Below are 19,887 nucleotides of genomic sequence, written 5' to 3'. Positions count from 1 at the left end.
GGTTGTCATTTCCTTCTCCAATGCATGAAAGTGAAAAGCGAAAGTGAAGTCGCTCAGTCGTGTCCGACTCTTAGCGACCCCATGGACTGCGGCCCACCAGGCTCCTCCGTCCATGGGATTTTCCAGGCAAGAGTGCTGGAGTCGGGTGCCATTGCCTTCTCCAATTTCAAACGCTATGTCCTGCAAATGGATATTAAGGAGATGGTTATCATCTGCAGACTAACTATTTAAAATATGGTAGTTATAGTAACAGGCCTCTTTGTCTTTTATTGTAACTGAAACATCATGGAGAACCATGGTATTAGGAGTATTCCAAACAATGATTGGTTCTAGGTATCCTCCAACAATACAAAAGTATGCCATCAGCAAGAGGTATGCAGTAGTTATACTAACAATCATCTCATTCCTGAGAAGCTGCACTACTCCTTATTCTGTACAATAATTAGAACTGTTTTTCCAAGGGCAGATTAAGATTTACCTGCTAGAAATTAGTTAGCAGATATGGGACGTTAACGCAACACAAGTGTTCTCATTCTCTTTCTGGCTCCAGTCACCCAAAGGTGAGGCTCACCTGCATGGCACAGGCATCTTAGTGCAGGTCCAGCATACCAGTGACAGTTCTATCCTCTCTTTCCTCAACCAATTCTTTGGAATTCCAGACAGCGAAAGTTATAGGGATTATCATTTAATCCATTCAAATTTATTTCTTACTTTGAAAGTATGGGTACATTAACTTCCTTACAATCAAAAGATTTGGAATTCACTTTACAACTCATTTAAATACACGAATATGTTATGAAACCTTGGCAAAGAGCCATGAGTTTAAGTGATTGATATTAAATGCAAAACTCAATTGCTAGAAAATATGCACAATAAACTGTAGGTGTATAATCAAATTTATGTTTTCTCCGATTGGTACTATGGATTAAACTCCACAGAAAATAAAGAGAAAGAGGAGATTATAGTATCTGCCTTTCTTATAGGTAGTTATTAGTGCTGGTGGGAGTTACTAACTATAATACACATGCCATACAAATGTGCTTATATATGTGTTCCTATTTTTACCACAAAGGATTATAACTGCATTCAAGGACATATGTGAAAATCAAGTCCTCTCTATCCAAACCACTAAGCAACATAATCTAAAAGGATGCTTGGTCCTTTATCATACTAAAAAATATATAAGCATTGGGAGATAAAGAATAATTGGCAGAAATACTTCAAAAGAATAGAAACATGAGATATTTACAATAAAATTCCTGGAAAGCTATTCTGTAAAAGAAGTTTGCTCTATAAACATCTTGCATAACAGGCCAACATGACTCTGATTTAAAAAGTAATAATAACACTTCCACACAACAGTACTGGCATGTTGATTTCAACGTGGCAACAGTCACCAAAGTTTAAATTTTGGAAACAGAAATACCAAAGTGAAACTCTGATGGGCTTATACCTAAAGAAGAAAATTTTAAGGAAACAATCCTTTAGCATTAACTTTTGGCCTCTAAGCTGCCAAACTCACAGCATTCTGCAAGAAGCTTGGTTTTATGAATCTGAATCATAAGCTTTCATTTCAATAATACTGATAACTTAGATCAGCGTGATAGACTTCACATCATAGCAGTATCATGGTGCCTTACTGAGCAGAGCTTAATTCTTTTTGAAAGCTTGATTCTGAAATGCTAGAAAACGTTCATTCCTAAAGGAGACTTAAGAAGTAAACTGAGAACTGTAAAACTTACTTGACTGTAAAGGTCTGAGAACCATTCTAAGTCCTTTTAAAGTTTTCACTTCACTGTGGGAAATCACAGTATTCTGGATCAAGTGAAATGCCAGAAAAAAAAAAAGTTCTTGAATGCCATGTTTATGATGTTGGAATAATTATATCATAAAATTTTGCATTTCACAAGAATTTCTGATGAAACATTTTATATTAATGTTTCTTTCATTTATCAGAGCCTTGCAGAGCAAAGTTGCTCTCACCAGGGAATTTATATTCCTGATATTATAGTAATTCAATCATATAAAACAAAGGCTTGTTGGTGGATCTCTGCGTGTTAGGAAGACTGAGTGTGTAATCTTAATAAACAGTGATCTAACAAAAGAAACCTAAAGCCTTGCTCTCGAACAGACTTATGAAAGTAATTATACCTTTATTGAAGTTATTCCATTCTCCAACCCCTGCTGTTCCTGTTGTTTCTTAAAGATGGTTATTTTCTACTTAAAGAAAACAGACAGGCTTTAGAAGAAGAGCTGGTGTTAAGTACTATTACACCATTTAATCAGATTCTCTGTGCAGCTTATAGAACAATAGTACAAATATTTCAACCTAAATAATAAAAGATTCAAAGAAACCCAGAATGGTTAATTAGGGTAACCTAATAATTGGAGTAACAACTCACATGATGGTAGGATAGCAATTAGGGGAAAACAAGGCTTCCAAAGGCGATGGCCATTCTCAGGGCATATCATTAGCACAGGATTTCATAGGCTTGGCACAGCCATGGATGAAGTGATAGAAGGCATTAGCAGTGTTAAATAATGTAAGATGAGACAAAATGTCAAGAACCATCTTTTTAAAAGTTTTAGAGGAGAAAGCAGGAGGAATTTTAGGAGCAGCTGCTTGGATTAGGTAGCTGAAGCAAGGTGATGACACATGTTTCAGGATTGCTCTTTGCCCCGAGGGTTCCGTCTCCAGTTTATTCAGGGGGTATTTGAGCTCTAGGGAAGAGTGTTTAAATAGCTCCTACTGTCACATAACTGATTTATAACCAAAATCTAATTTGCATTGTGAATTTGGAAACAACCATTTCCCATAGGCAGATAACAGGTGGAGAAGGGACTTAAAACAAGGAGAATCCTATAGGGAGAAGCAACCACAGTCCAACTAGATCTCAGTGAATGATCTGGCATCTTTTTTTTATTCAGCAGTTTTAGTAACATCGTGCCTTCTCCAGGTACCCACCCAGCAGACACATGTCTCTGCTATTCAGAGTTACTAGCAGCCCTGTAAATTCTAATTTGCTTTGTACACAATCCTTTATGCATTAAACCTTGTCTTTTTTTTGTAATCACCTTGTTAACACATCCTACAGTGATGCTCTCAAATCTCAAGTACACTCTATAACTTTCCCTGGTTTCCAAACTTTAGCCATAATTTATATTGGTATCATTTTAGCACTTGATATATATGTGAATGCATAAACATTTACAACACTGTATTTATCGTTAAAAATGTGCATGTCCCTCCAGTTATTATGGAGACTGAGACCTCTGAACCACATTACATTTCACAGCCCATATTAAGAACTCAAAAGATGTTTGTTAACATTTGCAATGATTTTATAAAAAAAAATTCTGGATTGTCTCAACTAAGGAAGACATCCATATAATATGCTCTAATGAATTTCCTTTCACTTTATGACTTGTACCTGAAATTATCCATTGGATAAGAGAATGTGCTTTTATCTTTCACATGGCTGAAAGCATTAGAGAGTACCTACTAAAATACCAGGGGAAAAAATGGCATCCTGCTACCTAAGGGTTATAGACACCACTGAAAAAACCTTTACATATACGTAGTGCACAGAAAGGGTCTGTAGATTCATGAGACGTTAGCAGGAAACCCATCAGAGCAGGTGGGATAAACATCAAACACTTCTCAAGTTATCCAGTGTTGCATAACAAAATATTTAATCCTGCTAAAAAATGTCATGGCAGTACAATTCAGGGAACTCATTGGTGGAGGGGAGGTGATATTAGAAAGTCTCTTCCTGTTGTTCAGTCATCAGCATAGCTGCCAGGCTTTCCTAATAGTGACCACATGCCTAAATCATCTTTAGTGCTTCATTTCTGATAATGTGATTTTGTGCTAGGAATTATACTTATTTACCTGCCTCTGCATTTTTTGAGCATTTTGTCCTCCTCTAGTGAACAAATGTAGACCTATATAGGTCATAGGCTCTACTCAACTAGATGATGACAAGGATCTCAAGACCTGGCCAATATCAATAAGCGCAAAATGAGAATTATTTTCTCCACATAACAAGCCGTCAAAGGAAGTTCAATTGACATGAAGAGGTGACAAAAAAGTCAACACCCATGGGCGTCAACAGTATACATAACACACTTCATCAGAAATGTAAGAATAAAGGTGCAGATACTGCAGCTCAGTTGGTCAGGACACTCCACATGCTATGTCGCCACGTAGCCCTCAACTGTTATGTGGTCACAATCTCATACAAAGAAATTCAAAAGCCAGACAGATTGAAATTGAAGTTTGATGGATGGAGGTTAGAAATAAAAATTAACTCCTTGTGAGAAGCAGTGAGCTCACGGCCTGAGATTTGTTCTAGCAACATATAGTGTATTTATTTTTATTATATAAAATTACATTAAAAAAGGATTATTTTTATTATATAAAAAGAAGACAGATTGCCAGACACTTTCCCCGACCTTTACAGCCCACTAAGAGATCTCTGTAAGACCTGGCGACCCTCTAGGCAGTAGCCACATGTCATTCTGAAACATAAAACAGCTAGTAGTTTTCATTTCGTCTTTGGTTTTAGTATGTATTTTCAAAATGCTTTATGCTAAAAATGTGTTAAATTTCTTTTTCAGAAGTTATTTAAAATAAGGTTTTTGTAACACATTACCTCTGATACTTCTGCATTCTTTCATCGTTAGAATTTCTTTGGCCCTCGAATACTCTTACTATCTATTATCTTTTAAAAATCCTCTTTAATTCCTTTTCTGCATAGTCAAAATCTTATTGTTAAAGAGCTTGCTCATATGAAAAAAAAATAGGGGAAAATCATTATATTATCCCCAGTTTATAAATAAAGTCATATCTTGAAAATACAACAGGAAATCCAGTGTTGTCTGCTTTTAGTAAACAAAACTGTGCCCTAAGGAGCAGGGGCCCAGGCCACAGTTACAATTTGCCACCAACGTGGGAGCCTGAAATAATTCATATCCTACCTCAGACTATTGTTTCTTCAGATGCAGAGAATGTCTTAGGTTTTAAGACTTTTCATCTAGGGCTCCACAGTGAAAGTGGACTTCATTATTGAGGTAATTTTAATTGCTGAAAACAAACTAAACTTTCTATTCTCATGTTGAGAAAATGCTGGAAAATTTCCCAAGTTCAAACTTCTAAAAATTAGGCAGATGTGAGAATATAATATAGAATGAAATGTATTATTTTCTTTAATATATGTCATTCTATTGTTATTAGTTTCAATTGTTGAGATGTAAATGAACATCAAGGAAAGGTTCTCATGTCTGCATAAGTGAAAGTAAAGTGAAAGTGAAGTCGCTTAGTCGTGTCTGACTCTTTGCGACCCGTGGACTGTGGCCCACCCAGCTCCTCCATCCATGGGATTCTCCAGGCAAGAATACTGGAGTAGGTTGCCATTTCCTTCTTCATAGTCTTCAGTTTTCAAGATCAGCCTCTACATTCAGTCTGAAGTTGCTTCATTCTCCCAAAGAAAGATTTTCAGACAAAAATCATATCCTCAGTTACAATTTTTGTTACCATAGTGATAAGAAGGAAAAAAATGGAAAAAAAAAAAGCTAAAAATACCTGAACGCAAAGACAGTTTTGAAACTTTGACCTACTTGGTGTCATACACTGAAGAAGTTAATCAATTGAATTAAGAACACATGAGCTGGTGAAATATGCTATTGGATGAAAAAATGTGTAGGTTGCACATCTGGAGCTATTATCCACAATCAAAGAAGTCAGTATGAATGAAGATGATTGACAATCCAACATGCATAAAATCAGATTCCCTTACCAGAAGCAAGCAGAAAACACTAGCTCCATTTCCCACAAATTTTTGGTTTTCTTTCTATTATTTTAGACTATCTCTATTTTAAACTAATGCTTCTTATGAATTAGAATTGTTTAACTGGATGTAGCAACACAATTGGATATATATTTTAAATTATGTTAGAGTGGCTTCTTCTATAAAGGGAAGTTTCCCAATTTTAGGCATTATAATAAAAAGAGTATGTTTTTAAGCTAACTGTTCTTTTGAAAATTCTAGTTTTAATAAGAAATTTAATAGAGTGAAGCATTTACAGAAAACCTACTATATCACAAGGCATTATCTAGTCTGTGAAAGATAAAAGGCAGTACTTGCTGTCAAGAACATTTTAATCATCCATCTAATTATATTTTTGTAATACTGAACTTTTAAATTTTACTCCACATAGTAAAGAGCATTGAACTTGATTGTTAAAGCCCAGGGTTAAAGTTTCAGCTCTCCTAATAAGCTTTAAAAACTCGCTAAGTCTCAGTTCTCTCATCTGTAAAATGAGCATAAATGAACATTATCTCCTGTAGTACGCAGGTCATTATGATAATCTAGAAACGATATGGGTAGAAACCAATGGATGACATTCAATACAAAAATATCTATAGAAATAAGTCATTCAACAATTAGGTTCAATATTTTAACATCTTCAAAATTTTTTAAAATTATGAAAATTAATTTCCATAACTTATTTCAGTATACTAAAGAATTATTTAAGAATAACAGACATTTATTGGTACTTAAAATGATCCACAAGTTTTACATGAATTATTTCATTTAAAAGTCACAATAGCCCAACTATTTTGATAGCATTATCTTGCTTTAAACATATATTAATAAAATAAGAAATAGCAGAGATAAATAACTTGTCCAAAGACATACAGCTAATAAGTGATGAAGTCAGGAATTAAATCCAGGCAATCTAAACCTAAGCCTCTAGGATACACTCTAAAATAATTAGTAAAGGAAAATACCACTATGAAATTTAATTTGAAGAAAAACTTATGTTTTTAAATTACTAACACTAATCAGAATAAGTTTCTGAAATCTCTAATTGATTCTACTTCGCTGCATTCAACTTTTTGAATTTTATTATTTATTATAAAGAAAAATGGTAAGAATTTAAATGTACGATAGTAAATGCTTTACAGAATACCTTTATGATAGAGTTATTGCTCAGTCATAAATAATGTTGTAAAAGGTATTTATGGCTTGGGAACTAAGGAGTATTGTTAAGCAAAAAATGTAGATTTTCCAACATGTGTGTGCTCAGTTATTAAGTCGTGTCAGACTTTTTGTGACCCTATGGAATGTAGCCCAGTAGTCTCCAAGGGATTTTCTAGGTAAAAATACTGGCATGGGTTGCCATTTCCTTCTCCAGGGGATCTTCCCAACCCAGGGATCAAACCCATGTCTCCTGCATTGGCAGGCGGATTCTTTACCAGTGAGCCCAACATGTAGAAAATTCCAATTTTCATAAAACTGTTCTATGTGAAGGAAAAAAACTGGAAATGATAAGCATCAAATGTTAATTGCTACTTGTTAGTAATTTTATATATTTCTACATTCTCAGATTTTCTATTATAAATGCTCAATGTTTTTGTCAGTGGGAAAAAGTTGCTTAAACATTCAAAGTGACCTGGATGCTTCTCCAGTCTGTGAACAAATTTACCTAGAAAACTTTTCTGGGTACTAAGGATGCAACAGTGGCGAAACAAAGCCCATACGTAGGTAAAGTATTAGGTCAATTTACACTAAGAACTAACAAAGAGAACTTCAACCCATGATGAAGCTTCAGCCTAGTCACTCCAACATTAATCATACCTTCTTACTGGCATGGGGGCCCTTCTCCTCTATTAGAAAAAAAGATCTTGAAATATTTTATTTGTTTACCTTTTCCTCTCAATTAAATTTTGGGTACCTCATTCATCATCTCTAAACATGCTAGTAAGCCATAGCATTAGGGTGGACATACAAAGAAATGTTGAGAAAGGAGTTAAGTAAAATTCATTGAGACTTCCCACACCTTGGTGACAATTTCCACCCCCTTATCAGTATAAAGAAAGGAGAAATGTTGCTCCATTTAACTTATTAAATATTCCTATACAATGCATACAATCCTTTCACTTATTTACTGTTAAGAAATTATTTTATTGTGTCAGCAATAATTTATAATGTTTAAACATTCAAACTTGACTATATTTTTTGTACCAAATATATTTAGGAGAAATCACTGTAGCATCAGTATTTAAAATATGGTGGTTTTAAATGTATTCAGATACAACATACTGTATCAAAAATACATTAAAAGCTTTTTAAAAGCTAAAATCATCTCCTCCACTCCTTTAAAGGTAACTTTTTTCTTAATTTATTTTTTATTGAAGGATAATGGCTTTACAGAGTTTTGCTGTTTTCTGTCAAACCTCAATATGAATTAGCTATAGGTATACATATGTCCCCTCCCTTTTGAAACTCCCTCCCATCTCCCTCCCTATCCCACCCTCTAGTATCAACCCCTCTAGGTTGATACTGTATTAACTCTTAACCTGTTATTTAAACCTTCTTTCATATGTATATTAACATTAGGTTTTAGCAATTTGAAAAAAGGGATTTATAAGAAAAATCTGGTCCCATCACTTCATGGCAAATAGATGGGGAAACAGTGGAAACAGTGGCTGACTTTATTTTTCTGGGCTCCAAAATCACTGCAGACGTGGACTGCAGCCATGAAATTAAAAGACGCTTACTCCTTGGAAGGAAAGTTATGACAACCTAGACAGCACATTAAAAAGCAGAGATATTACTTTGCCAACAAAGGTCCGTATAGTCAAGGCTATGGTTTTTCCAGTGGTCATGTATGGATGTGAAAGTTGGATTGTAAAGAAATCTGAGTGCCGAAGAATTGATGCTTTTGAGCTATGGTATTGAAGAAGACTCTTGAGAGTCCCTTGGACTGCAAAGAGATCCAACCAGTCCATCCTAAAGGAGATCAGTCCTAAATATTCATTGGAAGGACTGATGTTGAAGCAGAAACTCCAATACCATGGCCACCTGATGCAAAGAGCTGACTCATTGGAAAAGACCCTGATGCTAGCAAAGATTGAGGGCAGGAGGAGAAGGGGACGACAGAAAATGAGATGGTTGGATGGCATCACCAACGCGATGGACATGGGTTTGGGTGGACTCTGGGAGTTGGTGATGGACAGGGAGGCCTGGTGTGCTGTAGTTCATGGGTTCCCGAAGACTCGGACATGACTGAGCGACTGAACTGAACTGAACTGAAAGAAAGTAAGAGCAGAAACATAGGAAAGATCAAGGGAGGAAAACAGGGAAGAAATAAAGAAGGAAGGAGAAACCAAAAGGAAAAAAAGAAATGAAAACGACTTACCTCTATGGACCAGGTCCCAAACCTCATCAATTTGCTGGTGGGTTGGGAAATGACCACAATCGTTGAAGTACTTAAGGAGTTCACTTCTTTCTAACCCTTGCCAATCTTCTCTTTTAGCAAACATTGTTTCATAGACTACAAAGGAAAAAGATATTAGAAAATATTTTCTTTGTAAATAATATATCACGTATATTCCCCACCTGAAAGTATTATTGGGATTTAAAAATACTTTTAGTCCAATTTTATTCTGATGTCTGTTAGAGCAGCACCAGATTAGTCTCCTGGGAGCATGAGGAGAGGAAGTGGGCATGCTTCTCCCTCCCCAGGCCCACAGGAGGGAATCTGAACTTGCTTCCCCACAGAGAACACAGGCACCCTCCGGTCAGGTTTACAGGACAGACGTCCATAGACTCTGCAAACATCACTGTTCAAACCACATCATAAGACATAGCACAGGGTTTCTGGGGACCTGACTTTTGTTGACATATTTTGTCATTTCTTTTTTTTATTATTATTACTTTTGATTCCTAATTTTTTCATCTCTTTTTTACTTCTACCCGCATTTTAACTGCTTGGTGATTCCACTCTGGACTGTTTACGTTACTGCGGATTTTTCCCGTACAGTGTCTACTTTTTTGCTGACTTCGTGCACTTCTACTTCCTATTTTAATGTCTTTTGTGACTGCTGGCTCAAGACTTCCCCAGAAAACCATTCAGTTGATCCACCCCTCACCTACTCCCCATACTTGGTGTTAGACAAGGTTTAGATAATGCCCAAGGGAACTGACACACGTAATTTTTAAGTGTAGTTCTCCATTGGTTCTTTTCGAAAAGGTGAAATTGAGTCTCCATTCTGAAGTATATGGATTAACCCCTTGAAAGCGATTGTTAATCAACATTTATAAGATGAGAAGGTCTGTGCTCAGTACAGGTTTAGCTCTGAAATATGGGCTCCAAATGACAAAGGGCACCAGAGTGGTTTCTAAGTGAATGTATCACCCTGGCAATCAACAATATGGACTTCAATTTTCAATCCATTCATGTATCCACTCAGTTGAGGTGGACAGTCCTGAGATATCAACAAGGTCAAGAAACGTTTAGTGATTGTAAAGGCTAAGTTCTTCAGTCCTGTCCTTCTCTGTGACCAGTCTCTGTCCTTCTATGGACCATAACCCACCAGGCTCCTCTGTCCATGGGATTCTCCAGGCAAGAATCCTGGAGTGGGTAGCCATTCCCTTCTCCTGGGGATCTTCCCCACCCAGGGATTGAACCTGCATCTAGCTTAGGTCTCCTGCATGGAGCAGGCAGATTCTTTACCACTAGCACTGCTTGGGAAGCCCAATTGCCTGAATACAAGTAGCTATTCCAGATTCTGAAACACAGCTGAAAATAAACATAAGTATCTATTAAGTATTTCCATGACTGTCTCTATATTCAAACAAGCAAACTAGAGCAGTTGCTATTGTTTTCTCCATTCATATTGCCTTGTCCCTTACGTGTCTGTGCAAACTAACCTGACTTTCTAAATTGCCAGCATCTACATTTCATTGCCTAAGGGCTCCCTCTGGCTGCAGGACTCTACTCTGCCCACCTGTGCAGTGAGTCAAAAGTGCCAGGGAATCAAGGCTCCACTTGGAGTTGCCCTTAATCTCTGACTGGGGGAGTCGGTGGATAAACACAGCCCTTGTGGCAAGATGGCTCCATTGTTCCCTAGAGGGATTAAGCTCTGGTTGCCCACATGGTCATCTGGGGGAGAATGCCCTTATGTTCTTCCTTCATTCTCTTCTCTGTCTTTTCTTCTCATTTCTCCATTCTACTAACAGTATTTCCTGGGATCAACTCCCCAATAAGATAGCAGTATTCCCTCTCACTTTTTAAAGGATTTTTAAGTAAATGGAGTCCCAGGAGTTTCTTTTTATTTAATCAGTTAATTTGGCTGCACCCAGACTTAGCTGCAGCATGAGGGACCGTTGATCTATGTTGCGGCATGCAGGATCTTCAGTTGAGGCAGGCGAACTCTCAGTGGCAGCACGTGGGATGCAGTTCCCGGATCAGGACGGAACCCACCTCCCTGCATTGGGAGCACAGAGTCCTAGCCCCCTGGACCACCAGGGAAGTCCCTCTGTAGTTCCTCAGTGAGCAAAGAGTTTGCTCTTTCTCTGTCTCTCTTACTTGTTCTCTTTCTTCCTTCTTCTTCCTGCCTTTCCATCTCTCAAACGCTTTGCTCCTTCACACTTTTTTCCCTGAAAACCAAGCTGCTGGATGGGGGAAACTGATCGGAGTCCCATGGCTCACCTAGAATCTCTCTCTTTTTCTCTCTCTGATCTCTTTCTTCCTTAACCTCCAGCCACAGAAAATGAGGCATTCTAGCTCAAAGAATTCTGGTTATTGGTAAATATTTTTGATACATAATTTTAGCATAATTAATAAAGTTAATGAAAACTATCCTTTCAAAAATATTTTTGAGCCCTTCTGATAAACTGGTATTTTGTTAATAGTGAGTGTATACTATTGAACAAAACAATCACAGTCCTTGTCTTCATGGAACTTACAGTCCACTGTAAAATAAACATTTTATGACTAGCTAAAACTATCAAAAATGTAGCATCTTTACATTATAAGGCAATAAGTTGCTGATTCTGATTAAATATTATTTACTCACATCATTTTGTTACTACTGTTTCAAAATTTTTTAAAGAAAAGTTACAAAAGAAGTTTTATATTGAAAACAAAATTGAGGTGGAGGTACAGAAATTTCTCCTAAGCCCTTTATCTCCACTCAAGCATAATCTGCCTGCCCCTATTATCAATTATCAATGGATGTACCAAGTGGTGCCTCTGTTACCGAGGATGAACCTACACTGACCTGACATCCTAATCACTAAGTTCAGTAGTTCACCTTAGGGCTCACTCTTAGTCTTGTGTACATTCTTTGGGTTTGTGTATCCATCGCTGGAATAATGTACAAAATAGTTCTGTGGTCCTAAAACTCTGTGCTTGCTAATCCATCCTTCTTCCCACCCCAAGCCACCCCTAGCAACCATCGACCTTTTCATTTTCTCCACAGTTGTGCCTTTTCCCAAGTATCTGGTAGTTGGAACCATATAGTATGTAGCCTTTTCAAATTGGCCTCTTACACTGAATAATATGCAGTCAAGTTTATCCCATATATTTTCACGACTGCTTCATTTCTCCTTAAAACGAAATATTTCATCTTCTGGATGCACCAGTTTATTTACACATTTACCTACTACTGTAGGTTGACAGCTTGGAAGGCTGCTTCCAAGCTTTGGCAATTACAAAAAAGCAGCCATAGACATCCATGTGCAGGTTCTGTGTGGATATAAACCTCCTACGGCTAAATACCAAGGAGAATGATTGCTGGGTTGCATGGTAAAAGCGTGTTTAGGGGTTCCCAGGCGGCACTAATGATAAAGAACCTGCCTGCCAATGCAGGAGACGTAAGAGAGGTGAGTTTGATCCCTGGGTCAGGAAGTGGGCATGGCAATCCACTGCAGTATTCTTGCCTGGAGAATTCCATGGACAGAGGAGTCTGGCAGGCTACAGTTCACTCGCAAAGAGTTGGACATGACTGAAGCAATTTAGCACGCACACACCAAGCTGTACTTCATAATGGCTGTATTGTTTTGATGTTACACCAACAACATGAAAGGATATTCCACATTCTTATCAGCACTTTGGTGTTGTCAGTGTTCTGGATTTTGGCCACTGTAATAGATGTGTAGTGGTATCTCTTTGTTGTTTTAATTTTTATTTCCCTGAAGACAAATGATGTGGACAATCATTCCATGCATTTAACTGTTTTCTGTATATCTTCTTTCCTGAGGTCTCTGTTGAGACCTTTGGCCCATATTTTAATCAAGTTGTTAACTTTATTGTTGAGTTTTAAGAGTTCATTGTATATTCTGGATAACAGTTCTTGGTTAGACATTTCTTTTTCAAATATTTTCTTGCATTAAGTGGCTAGCCTTCCCATTCTCTTGCGACCCCATGAATCGCAGCAAGCCAGTCCTCCCTGTCCATCACCAACTCCTGGAGTTCACCCAAACTCATGTGCACTGAGTCGGTGATGCCATCCAGCTATCTCATCCTCTGTCGTCACCTTCTCCTCCTGCCCTTAATCCCTCCCAACATCAGGCTCTTTTCCAATGAGTCAACTCTTTTCATGAGGTGGCCAAAGTATTGGAGTTTCAGCCTCAGCATCAGTCCTTCCAATGAACACCCAGGACTGGTCTCCTTTAGGATGGACTGGTTGGATCTCCTTGCAGTCCAAGGGACTCGCAAGAGTCTTCTCCAACACCACAGCTCAAAAGCATCAATTCTTCGGCTCTCAGCTTTCTTCACAGTCCAACTCTCACATCCATACATGACCACTGGAAAAACCATAGCCTTGACTAGATGGACCTTAGTCGGCAAAGTAATATCTCTGCTTTTTAATATGCTGTCTAGGTTGGTCATAACTTTCCTCCAAAGGAGTAAGTGTCTTTTAATCTCATGGCTGCAGTCACCATCTGCAGTGATTTTCAAGTGAAGTCGCTCAGTCATGTCCGACTCTTTGTGACCCCATGGACTGTAGCCTACCAGGCTTCTCAGTCCATGGGATTTTCCAGGCAAGAGTACTGGAGTGGGTTGCCATTTCCTTCTCCATAGAGCCCCCCAAAATAAAGTCTGACACTGTTTCCATTGTTTCCCATCTATTTGCCATGAAGTGATGGGACCAGATGCCATGAACTTTGTTTTCTGAATGTTGAGCTTTAAGCCAACTTTTTCACTCTCCTCTTTCACTTTCATCAAGAGGCTTTTTAGTTCCTCTTCATTTTCTGCCATAAGGGTGGTGTCATCTGCATATCTGAGGTTATTGATATTTCTCCCGGCAATCTTGATTCCAGCTTGTGTTTCGTCCAGTCCAGCGTTTCTTATGATGTACTGTGCATACAAGTTAAATAAGCAGGGTGACAATATACAGCCTTGACGTCCTCCTTTTCCTATTTGGAACCAGTCTGTTGTTCCATGTCCAGTTCTAACTGTTGCTTCCTGACCTGCATACAGATTTCTCAAGAGGCAGATCAGGTGATCTGGTATTCCCATATCTTTCAGAATTTTCCAGTTTATTGTGATCCACACAGTCAAAGGCTTTGGCATAGTCAATAAAACAGAAATACTGTTTTTCTGGAACTCTCTTGCTTTTTCGATAATCCAGTGGATGTTGGCAATTTGATCTCTGGTTCCTCTGCCTTTTCTAAAACCAGCTTGAACATCAGGAAGTTCACGGTTCACATATTGCTGAAGCCTGTCTTGGAGAATTTTGAGCATTACTTTACTAGCGTGTGAGATGAGTGCAATTGTGCAGTAGTTTGAGCATTCTTTGGCATTGCCTTTCTTTGGGATTGGAATGAAAACTGACCTTTTCCAGTCCTGTGGCCACTGCTGAGTTTTCCAAGTTTGCTGGCAGATTGAGTGCAGCACTTTCATAGCATCATCTTTCAGGATTGGAAATAGCTCAACTGGAACTCCATCACTTCCACTAGCTTTGTTAGTAGTGATGCTTTCTAAAGCCCAGTTGACTTCACATTCCAGGATGTCTGGCTCTAGGTGAGTGATCATCATGATTAACTGGGTCATGAAGATCTTTTTTGTACAGTTCTTCTGTGTATTCTTGATTGGGCTCTGCTAATACCCAGCAGTGAAGAAGGCAATGGCACCCCACTCTAGTACTCTGCCTGGAAAATCCCATGGACAGAGGAGCCTGGTAGGCTGCAGTCCATGGGGTCGTGAAGAGTCGGACACGACTGAGCGACTTCACTTTCACTTTTCACTTTCATGCACTGGAGAAGGAAATGGCAACCCACTCCAGTGTTCTTGCCTGGAGAATCCAGGAACGGGGGAGCCTGGTGGGCTGCCGTCTTTGGGGTCGCACAGAGTCGGACATGACTGAAGCGACTTAGCAGCAGCAGCAGCAATACCCAACAGGTTAAGTTCTGGTTAATTAGTTTTCCTTGAAGGCAGGCCTTATTAAGAAGAACAGAGTGCTCTGGCATATTTCAAAATGGTTCATCTTCTCATAACTATCCTGGGAATCTGATTGAGCTTCTGTAGGTAAATATCACAGTACTGTGGTGGTCCCTTTATGACCGGATCCTCCTGGAATTTTTAACTCAGTGTTGTCCACATTGAGCCAGCAGCCATTTGTCAATTATAGTTCATTTTTCTTACCCAAGTGCCGGTTCCCGTATCAGATTCTGCTCATGAGTCTCTGCTCTGGTAACCTGGGACTGCCTGTATTTGCAAGCCTGTCTCTCCAGTTTGCCCTGTATCCTCCTCCCCTCTCTTAAAGGTCCAAGAAGAGCTGTTGATGTTTTAGTCTGTTCAGATTTTTTATTTGTTGTTAAGATGGAGTGATGACCTCCAAGCTCCTTACATGCAAAAGCAAAAACCAGAAGTCTTCATTTATTTTTAAATCAAGAAACAAACTGTAATATTCATTCTAATCCTAAGCAATACTAAATATAATAAAAATCAGGATCTCTGAAAATTAAAATAGAAATTGGAAAACTTGTCCGTTGCATGGACTTTCAACACTAAAAAGCAACATATAATGGATATCTGTTGTTTTGTCTCCTCAGTGTCCATGAACTGCTATTCTCTTATAAATACATAGTTTTCCTTTGAGGAGCTCCTCCCTCCCGCCAATGAATATAGCCCCTATGCAACTCCCAATCAAATTTCTTTGTCCTACACCAAGGCAAGGTGTTGAAGATATAACTCAAGCTAAACCAACCAGGAGTTCTCTCCTTAGAATTTAAATTTAAAGCTCAAGAATATAAAGTCATAAAGTGATAGCATCTTTTGTATCCCCCCAGAGGCAAATCAGAGATTGCCCCTTATTTTTTGCTCCCTAGATCTCTGGAGCTAATCTGAAATCTGATTCTTTAGCCATCTTTCTTTTAAATTTCCTTTTTTTTTTTTTTTTAAGCCAAAATGGAATCCTAATAAATTAATCCTCATATGTCACCTTAAAATGCAAATAGCTTGCAGCAATAAAAATATTGTCTACTTGTGTTCTCTATGGGTAATTATATGTAAGGTTTTAATGGTTAAATAAATTCCAAACCTAAAATCAAATCAGAAAGGGCAGCCTCACTCACATTTTTTTCTGTCCATCCACTCCTCCAACTCTGTAAGGTTTATAATCTGTCTCGTCCTCCAAAGACCAAGTCGGTATTTAACACGATGGATTTGTCTGCAGTACATGTTTATAACTGTCCTCAGATCTGGTCCATGATACAAAGCCTATAAAACAGCAATGTAAACAACTGAACTCCTTATATATTTCTGTTGTTTATACTGAATCTGATTGTGCCCTATTCATTTCATCTATTTCACCCAGTTTCTTAGAGCATTTATTTATGTTTCTAAATAAGGTTAGCAAAGTACATGCATCATAGAGTGGTATGATCTAGAGAACATCATTTTGAGTTGCCTTGGCATCACATACTTATGCTTGCCATAACGTAGAAGTTTCAGTATTGAATAATTTCATAGAAGCTTCCTAGGTTGGTGTAGAGATTTCTATAATATGTAGCCCACTTAGCCAGAAAAAAAAATAAAAATAAAATTTTTACTAAGGCATTACTCTGTAATGGATGATTCTGTCCACTCTGGGTGCTCAAATCCTTGTATTTTCTTTCTTTCAGAAACTGTATATTTATGTGTTGTACTTATTTTTCACTGGATTTTTTCAGGTTTTATCATATGTACCTACCTGTTCTATCAGCTCGTATTTTATTCGTGACTACATTTTTCTGAATGCACATTTTCTACATTCTACTCAAATAAACTTTTTCAAAAGTATAAAAATTCATCTATTTCATTTTTTTCTAAATAACCAGTTCCATCTTATTTATCATTCAATTATTTTTACATTTTATATTTCTAGCTCATTACTTTCTCTACTTATCTTTATTCCTTTTTTAAAGTTTCTTTTCTCCTCCTTGACTTCTTGAATTAAAAACTTCATTCACCAATTTTCATTATATTTTTAGGAATCTATTTAAGGTCATGAAATTTCTTCTGAGTCTGCTTTCATTTGATATGCTTTGCATACTATTACACAAGTAAAAACCCTAAAGCATAAAATGTTTAGCTTTCCCAAGGTCCTATAGTTATTAAATTACAGAACTGGTTCTAAATCCAAAACAAGGATACTTTACAGTCCACACTTTTAATTACATACTATATTCCTCTTAATTTACTTGAATTTCATATTTTTCACCCATTCTGTAAATTTTTGTTCTAGTTCTTTCCTAGTTTATTTATTATTACACGTATGACTGATTGTTCTTGCTCTTGTCATTTATTTTCTGTTTTGTGTGATTCTTTAAAGGTTGTTTTTATTATTTTATTTTTCTTCACCTTTGTTTAGTTTTGTGGTTCTTCTCTGACATTTTTAGATACTATGTTTAAGCCTATTATTTCTTAATTTGTCAAAATTTTCAATGAAATAATATTTCTTGATTTACCTGAAAAAAAATAAATTAGCATAATTTCACTACTTTCCTTTTCTCCTTATACCTGAATTCCATCAGAATCGGGCAGATTCTCAATGCTTGCTAGCGTCTTTCAACACTTAATTACATTTTCCAATGTGTAATTTTAATCTCCCTTTTGTTCAATAGAGCTTTGTCACTCTGTTTGTTGTTGTTGCTTTGTTTTGTTTTAAACAACGAATGGGTCACACTTTAGGAGCTCTCCCTACCATGTGAATCCTAGTAAAAGGCAGAGCTCCTGTCCTTCAATTGGAAGCCACAAATCAGATGCTCATGACCAAACCTCCTCTGTTGCTAGGATGCAGACATGTGACAAAGCCTCATCCATTATCTACACAAGCCTCAGGTTTTGACTAGAAACTAATAATGCTTTTAAAAGGGAAACAGTGGGAAACCTATTTGTGCAGAAGAGTAACCTTGGCACAATATCCATTTTCCAAGGGCGGCATTTGCAGAGGGAGTACAGGATTCAGCGGCTGCATCAGAATTTGTGCAGGATTTGACTGCAGTCCAGGGAGCTGTCTAGGCTAGCCTTCACCATTCCTCTGTGTTTCTGAGCTTACTTCTTCAGACCTCTGCCCAAAATTTTACTCAATACCTTTCTGCTTAAATCTGTCAGTAGGTTCCTCTTGCTTATAATTAAGAATCAAGCACTGTTTTAATTGCATTCTTAGAATATAAACCAAAAGGTCTCTGCGTAGAGTGCAGCTTAGTTGAATGGTGACATTTGCTAAGGGAGAAGGAACATTTGGGCAGTCACCAAACCCAAGCTGAGTGTTCTTTCCTCAAAATTTAATAAATACTCTTTTGAGGACACAACCCATCTCATGAAGAAACCCTGCTCAGGTCTGAGGCATTCAGAAGGCTACCTAGGTGGTTTTCATGGTTAAGAAGTTGGGTCAGAGAAAATGGCAGTCGTCCATCTGTGTGCTTCTTATTATAGCATGCCTCTCTGCCAGCCTTCTGTACAGAAATATGCCTTAGTTACGATGCCATGTCATCTCAGTATGCAAATCTTTCACTATATTTCTAAATTTTTCTGCAGATGGAATTAATCAGAAAAATGTACAAATTGATACAACAGCAATATTTAAATAAGAGACAATGCAAATTACTGATTATAATTTTCCAATCCATGTTGACTTAAACTGTAAATGTATCATGCTTATCATACATCAGGATTAAAATGTTTTTACAAATAAAAGTCTGCTTTGTATTTGATACGATCACGTCTTTTGTTCCTAAGTAATGAATTTATTTCTTGTTTGGTTAATTCCACTACTATATGATACTTAGTGGTACTCAATTTCTTTGATTACTAGCAAGAGTAGCCTCTTTTCATATTTATCAACAATTTACGTTTATTCTACTGTGAAGTGCTAGTTCACATTTTCTACCCATTTGGCCTAGGCCTTCATTCCTGGAAGCATTGGGAATCACTGACCTGACCCTCTTTATCACACCGTGTCTGGACTTTCTTGATCTAACAGGTTTCAGTTTTCCTCATACGTCTCTAGCTATTGTTTCATTGTTTGTGAAATCCTCACCTCTGGCTTCCCCTCTGAGCATTGGTCTTTCTCACTCTTATCTTTATATGCCTCTCTCCTTACTTTATATACTCTCTGGACAATGACATCAATTCCAACGGCTCTAGACAGTATCACTAATAGTGATTCTCAAATCTATGGATGAAGGCAGAGTACAGGAGGGCATCCTAGGGGAGCTGAATAAAATTATACATCCTCTCACCCCTCCTCCAATGTCTTGAAAATAATTTATTCAAAAACATGAACCCTGAATATTCTAGACCTTGTGAATAGATTAATGAACAGAAAAAATTCCTGATAGAAGGGACGATAATCCAATGAACATAAAATATGTATTACATGGTAGTAAGTAGTGCAAAGAACAATAGTGTTTTTAATAGAATAAGAAATGATCAGAGTAAGCGTTTTTTTGTTTTTTTTTTAATAGGGTAGTATTGGGCAGGGTTTATGATAATGTCACAGTGAGCAGAGACATGAATGAAGTAAGAAAGCCATGCAGTCGTCTGGAGAAAGAGCTTTCTCAGAGATAAAGTGATAATCATTGCCAGATTGAGCCATTTTAATGT

General features: G+C 37.5%; 1 protein-coding gene across 1 annotated transcript in view; it reads right to left on the bottom strand.

Moving 5' to 3' along the window:
• LOC147354993 (IQ domain-containing protein M-like) overlaps positions 1 to 19,887 on the bottom strand; it is a 152,656-nt gene that overhangs the window by 123,864 nt on the left and 8,905 nt on the right. The window contains exons 3-4 of the mRNA XM_086349358.1: positions 16,374 to 16,518; positions 9,208 to 9,342 (exon numbers count right to left, since the gene is read on the bottom strand). Coding sequence (XP_086205484.1) covers positions 9,208 to 9,342; positions 16,374 to 16,518 — 280 coding nt within the window. The remainder of the gene's footprint in view (positions 1 to 9,207; positions 9,343 to 16,373; positions 16,519 to 19,887) is intronic.

This window comes from Bos grunniens, chromosome 17 (genome assembly GCF_055505025.1).
Source record: "Bos grunniens cultivar Pamir isolate PY7600 chromosome 17, Bosgru_T2T1.0, whole genome shotgun sequence".
Classification (NCBI taxonomy): Eukaryota; Metazoa; Chordata; class Mammalia; order Artiodactyla; family Bovidae; genus Bos; species Bos grunniens.
This window is presented reverse-complemented; position numbering and strand designations above follow the sequence as displayed.